The sequence below is a fragment of the Kryptolebias marmoratus genome, linkage group LG18 (assembly GCF_001649575.2).
Source record: "Kryptolebias marmoratus isolate JLee-2015 linkage group LG18, ASM164957v2, whole genome shotgun sequence".
Lineage (NCBI taxonomy): Eukaryota > Metazoa > Chordata > Actinopteri > Cyprinodontiformes > Rivulidae > Kryptolebias > Kryptolebias marmoratus.
The window spans coordinates 15,823,115-15,829,386 of NC_051447.1; the positions used below are offsets into that span (position 1 = coordinate 15,823,115).

The 6,272-nt window shown below is 42.0% G+C and overlaps 1 protein-coding gene across 1 annotated transcript in view; it reads left to right on the top strand.

Moving 5' to 3' along the window:
* The window catches only part of tnnt2e (troponin T2e, cardiac), a 17,004-nt gene that overhangs the window by 6,288 nt on the left and 4,444 nt on the right, over positions 1-6,272 (top strand). The window contains exons 5-12 of the mRNA XM_017424889.3: positions 1,524-1,545; positions 1,635-1,695; positions 2,440-2,556; positions 2,644-2,721; positions 4,179-4,289; positions 4,363-4,475; positions 4,580-4,670; positions 6,037-6,074. Of these exons, the coding sequence (XP_017280378.1) occupies positions 1,524-1,545; positions 1,635-1,695; positions 2,440-2,556; positions 2,644-2,721; positions 4,179-4,289; positions 4,363-4,475; positions 4,580-4,670; positions 6,037-6,074 (631 nt within the window). The remainder of the gene's footprint in view (positions 1-1,523; positions 1,546-1,634; positions 1,696-2,439; positions 2,557-2,643; positions 2,722-4,178; positions 4,290-4,362; positions 4,476-4,579; positions 4,671-6,036; positions 6,075-6,272) is intronic.

A 6,272-nucleotide genomic window follows, 5' to 3' on the forward strand; every position in this document is an offset into this window, starting at 1 on the left:
AAAATTAAACGAAATAAACATTTGAAATATATGAGTTTGTATGTAATGTATGAATATAATATACAAGTTTCACTTTTTAAATGGAATTACTGAAATCAATCTACTTTTTCATGATATTCTAATTTTATGACCAGCACCTGTATACTTCTTTTACAAACTGAAAAATTATAATTTCCGTCATCGTTTAGGCAAAAGAACTCCAAAAACAAAATGCATCTTCATATCTATTAGACTGTATTCTTTTTTTATTTAACAGAAATACAATAAAACAAAATGTAGTAACAATACAGAGGAGCTGTAGATCAGTGGATGTCACTTCAGTTACTTTAAGTAGCTTTAGATCTACTGTCTTTATTGACTTTTAATATAAAAGACAAACTTGTTGAGGTTAAATGTTGGTTTGAAAGAACAGATTTTATTCTTTCATGAGTTTCTTAAGTTTCTTACTACTTCTAAAATGTGTTTAAAGTGCTGCCTGTTGTGTTGGATTGTCGATGCGGCCCTCTTCATAGACTGATAGCAACACCGCAGGAGAAATGCCAGCACAGGCTTCCAGCATCTGTAGTTTCAGGTGCTGCACATCTCGTATCTTCACAGCAGAGACGACCGCCTTCAGATGACCCCAAAGATAAAAGTCTAAGGGGGTCAGATCGGGAGACCTTGGGGGGTCGTTCAACTGGCCCACGACGACCAATCCACTTTCCAGGAAGTGGAAGTGGGAGAAGAGGGTTGCATTGACAATCCAACACTTTGAACACATTTTATCAGTGGTGAGAAACTTGTAAATAACTCATGAAAGAATAAAGTTAGGTTAAAACCAAGCACACTGTTGGTTTTCTTGTGAAATTCCCAATAAGTTTGATGTGTCACATGACCCTCTTCCCATTGGAAAAACAAAAGTTGGATCCAAAATGGCCGCCATGATCACCACCCCTCCTCCCATATACTAATGTGCCACAAACAGGAAGTTAATATCACCAACCAGTCCCGTTTTATTAAGGTGTATCCATATAAATGGCCGACCCTGTAGATCAGAAAACGCGTTCAAGCATAGATGGAATTTCTAATCTTTCTGGTTTTGTCACAAACGTTTCTCGTTGTGCAAAGAGCTTCTTTTTTTTTATTTTTTATTTTTTTCTTCTACCATAATTTAATGGAAAAAAACTACCTTTTTTATCCCAAAAAATAAGATTTGCTGCCTGGAAAGCCGCCTGTATAACACGGCGAGCAGAATGAGTTTAGATTTTCTATTTCACCCCCTGACACTGAGGAATTTTCATATCCGAGCACATGAAGTAAATTGCAGACCTCGGCGATGCAGTCTTCAGGAGTAATAATGGAAATCTGCTTGTTGATTCGTGAACGTTTCCTGCGGACGAAGGCACGCCGATGGAATATAAAACCATCGGGCTGACGGAGCCGTGGCACAAAATATGACTCATCTTAAACTCGAAATTAGATTTTATTTAACAGACATAAAGTTTAAACCCTTAAATGTCCTCTTTGTTTGTTTCTTATTACAGATGAATCCAAGCCCAAACCAAAGTAGGTTTTTCTTGTTTTTCTTATCTCAGCTTCTGACCAACTCAGAATTCGTGAATTTATTTTTCTCACCAAGTCCTGTTTCATTTCAGGGCTTTTGCTCCTTCGATAGCTGTTCCAAAGATACCTGAAGGAGAAAAAGTTGACTTTGATGTAAGTGATTGGAGGCTCTTTTTATTTATTTATTTTTTTTAGACGTGTCGTGAGGCAATTCTTTCAAATGCTTCGTGCTCCGGGTTCAGATTAAAACTCCTCTGCAGTGGCAGAAAATACCTCCAACATCTAATGATCTTTGTCCAAATTTAACAAAAAACCAGGAAGTGACGTTTTAGATCAGTGGCTCTTAAAGATGGGGTCATGAAACCAAGTAAATAAACTTTAAAAATGATTGTTTGTGGCATATTTAGCCTGAGTTGTTACAAATACTTCTAATCAGTAGATATATCATTAAATTTAATGATTGATAAGGCTGTTGGTCTGACGGTTTATTAACAATGTTTGTTGTTTTCAGTCTCAGGGATTTTCATTTTGTGGGTTAAAAACTGACAAAGTTTGGGAACTGCTGCTAATGAAAACATAGTTCAACATTTGAAACCATCTATTTGTGTTTTAAAACCTAAAAGGTACTTCTGCTGCATCGCTCCTCTGCAGATTCAGCTGTTTTAGTGTCGACTTTCAAACCTTAAAGTGTTTTTTTTAAACAGTTAGTTTGACTTCTTGTAGAAACGCCTCAGTTTGGAAAAAAAAAGAGTTAATTTCTGACCAGAACAAGCAGGACCAAATCATCCCGCTTCGGAAGATTGGAACCGTGGTTTTAACTCGTACGGTCTCAGCTGCAGTAATATGTTCAGGGTTGAGTTTTGTCCGTGGAGCTTGACGGTGTCCCTGTGGCCGCAGGACATCCACAGGAAGCGTCAGGAGAAGGATCTGACCGAGCTGCAGTCTCTGATCGAGGCCCACTTCATCCAGAGGAAGAAGGACGAGGAGGAGCTCATCGCTCTCGTTAACAGGATCGTGAGTCCTCGGCGGAGAGCGCACGTCGCTCCCCGGAGCGATGCGGCACCCGGGAAACAATCACTTCCTGTGTGTGTGTGTGATCAGGAGAAGCGGCGAGCTGAGCGGGCGGAGCAGCAGAGGATCCGAGCCGAGCAGGAGATGGAGAGGCAGGCTCGTCTGGCTGTGAGTGTCACACTAACAAAGTAAAAAAAAGCCATCTTTGACCTCATTTTAGTCTGTTTCTTAAAGCCGTCTCACACCTTTAACCTTGAAAATGTAAACAGGTGTTTTTCATGAAGGATTCAGCAGCGGCTCGGGCCGGTGGAGCTTTTTATTTCCTGTATTTTTAACCACCTTTCAGCTCATTGTTCTGGTTTCAGCCATAACTCAACGGTAAATTCAGTAGGCCCGTCACGATAACAAATTTTACTTGGCAATTAATTGTGTCAGAAATGATTGCGATAAACGATAATATCGTTTGGAGGCCGTTTTAAACTAATGTAATGATAATAACATAATACTGGGGAAGTACATCGTCTCAAAGATGAATAAACTTTACTTTCAAAAGAACACTTAACACAAAATAAACAAACCAAAAACGAAAATAAAATGGATTCTGTCTCAAATGTCTGTCCCAAATATCTAACAGCGTTTCTTTAGCTTGCTAACTCCTAGTGGGGGCTAACGCTAACGAGCTACAAGCCGAGGCGCCTCGGCTGGCTACCTGACGCGATAGGCCACACCCCCCTGACGCTAACAGAAAGGGAGGGGTCAGTGAAGAGCGCCGGAGCCTTTTTGTCCTTCAGAGACAGAGACACGAAGGAACGATAACGCCAATAAATGAAACTTATCGACCTCGTTTTTTTTATCGTGCAATGAATTTATTTACAGTTTATCGCGACAAGCCTAAAATTTAGATGACATTTTTCTATTTCTTCGTGTTTTATGTGCCTCCAGCTTGCCCCCGACAGTCCCAGCCCAACTTTTAATGACACCTTCTACCTCACAGCTGTCAAACTCCGTCCCTCAGAGGGGGGACGCTGTCCTGCATGTTCTAGTTGCGTTCTTGCTGTAAGACGCCTGGTTTAACCGGACGACTTGTGGATGAGCTTCTGGAGAACTTGGTGATTTGAATCAGGTGTGTTGGAGCAGGAACTGAATAAAAGGCCTGGAGTTTGACCCCCCCCCGTTCCACCTGAAGTTCTCCATTTTGGCTCCATCGTCTGCTCTACTAATGCATTGATGTCGTTAATTACAGAAAAAATGGAGTTTTTTTCTGTAGGGAAAAATAAATCCCTTTGGAGTCTTTGAGAGCTTTCACATTGGGGGGAAAAAGGAAAACGACAATAATCCTTTTGGCTTATTGTTGGAAAACAGGAGAATCCTTTAAGTCTAAACCAGAGGTGGGCAATTCTGGTCCTCGAGGGCCACCATCCTGCAAGTTTTACTTCTTTCCTTGGTCCAACACGCCTGATTCAGAGGTTAAATCACCTCTTCATGTTCTGTTAATCACCCACTGATTCAAATCAGGTGTGTTGGAGCAGAGAAACAAGTAAAACATGCAGGATGGTGGCCCTCGAGGACCAGGGTTGGACACCCTTCTTCTTTTCTGACGCCTTATTGTCTCTTTTGTGTCAAAGGAAGAAAAGGAGAGGAAGGAGCAGGAGGAGGCTCGGAAGAAGCAGGACGAGGACGCCAAGAAGAAGAGGGTCCTGACGAACATGACTCAGCAGTACGGCGGCCAGCAGAGGGTCAGTTTCAGCGCGAGCCTCGGAGCGACTGCGGTGCCTTTTCTGCGCCCCTCACACTAACTCTCGTCCGCAGCAAGACGGAAAGAAAGGAGCGAAGAAGCAAACTGAGCGAGAGAAGAAACGGAAGATCCTGGCGGAGAGGAGGAAGCCGCTCAACGTCGACCGTCTCGACGAGGACAAAGTCAAGTGAGGACGCCGGGCCGTCTCCGTGGACATGAACCGAGATCTGTTTGGGATTTACGTTTTCAGTCTGCAGCTTCTGTTCTCCTGGTTTGTTTTTTTATTTAAAGGGAGAAGGCCAACGAGCTCTGGCAGAGGCTGCTGACGCTGGAGGCCGAGAAGTTTGACCTCACCGAGACGCTGAAGAGGCAGAAGTACGACGTGAGTTTTTACCCTTCAGACTTCGAGACTCCGCTCACTTGACGAAGAGAGCGAAAGAAAAGATTCCGGATAAAAATAACACTTAAGGAATAAACAAGTAAACGTTCCCAAAACATCCAACGATATTTTTAATCTTTTTTAACGGTGTGAAAATGTTAAATACAGGTGCAAAAGTAATCACCCCCCCTTAGTGTTCTGTTTTGTTGCTTTAAAACCTGGAATTTAATGGGATTTTCAGTTTGATTACACCAAATACTTCAGATTAACGATGTTAAATTCAAACAAATATATATAAAACTAAAAAGTGGTCTAATCTAATCTTCCCCCACTGTGTCAACATTGCCCCAGCCGGGACGTCCAGAAGCTCCATATTTAGTTGGTAAAGATGCGATCTTCACAGCAGCCCCTGTTTAGTCCGATTTCATCGAGTGAAAATCAAAATTCCAAGTTGCGAGATAAAACGGCGCGGATGCCGAATGGGATTGGACACTCGTTCGAGCCACGGCGTTTCGTCGTTTTCCTAATGAGCTTCAGGTTAGTTACAGATACGACAATTAAACTGATTTGCGTCCGCGAATCGGTGAAGATCGTTGGCTGAAATGTCAGTGAGCGCTCGCAGCAGGTGTACGGAGAGGCTCTCCTGAAGTGAAGGTCGCTCGATTTCAGATCGATACACGCCCGAGTCGGATCAATGACCTGCAGAAGATGTGAGGAGCTGTTGGGAAACGATTGGTTTTCTTCAGGAGAATTTTTGCTTTTTCACTACTTAAATTTCCCGTTTATCTTTTTTTCTTCACTGCTGTTGTTGCAATTATATTGACACTTATTAGGATTTTAAAAAGCCAATAAATCTGTGATTGGCTGGTAATATGTTCCCCAAGTTGTGAACCGCATTTAAGATATCTGAAGGCGGCTTTTATTACCTTGAGACCGAACCAGGAAATTGTTTTTTCTCAGCTCCTGCTCTACAGATAAGCCAATCAGCTGCTGGCTTCTTATTCAGTGTGGCTGCAGTGAAACAAAAGCTTCGTTTTTAAAAGAGTTGGACATTTTTGCTATATCCTGATGTGTTAAGTTTTCAGAAAAACTTACAATATTTGTTAATATCTTTTCCAAAGCACATGCTGTCAGGCTTTCTTTCTCATTTTGGCGACTATAAATAGACGTGAACAGCATCTCGTTCCTCAGCTGTGGGGACAGTTTGACAGCTCGTGATAACATCTGATGACAGAAGTTTAATTTCAGTGATTTTGTAGACTCTCCTGTTGCTTCAGCTAAACGAGGCGTGCTTTGGACACTCGTGAGGACATAGTACATGGTACTGTCCCTGTCAGACTCATCAGGTTTGTTTTTGTCCCCTTCACAGATCAATCTGCTCCAGGCTCGAGTTCATGCCAGCCAGAGGTGAGTTCAGCTAAACTAATCAGGCAGGAAGTCTCAATAACGCTTGTTTCAGGTCGTTTTAGGTGACTTGGACTGTGAATGTGAGTTTTTTGACGCCTTACTATAGTATGTGTATTTTTTAGGATTTTGGACGCCTTACTATAGTATGTGTATTTTTTAGGATTTTTGGACGCCTTACTATAGTATGTGTATTTTTTA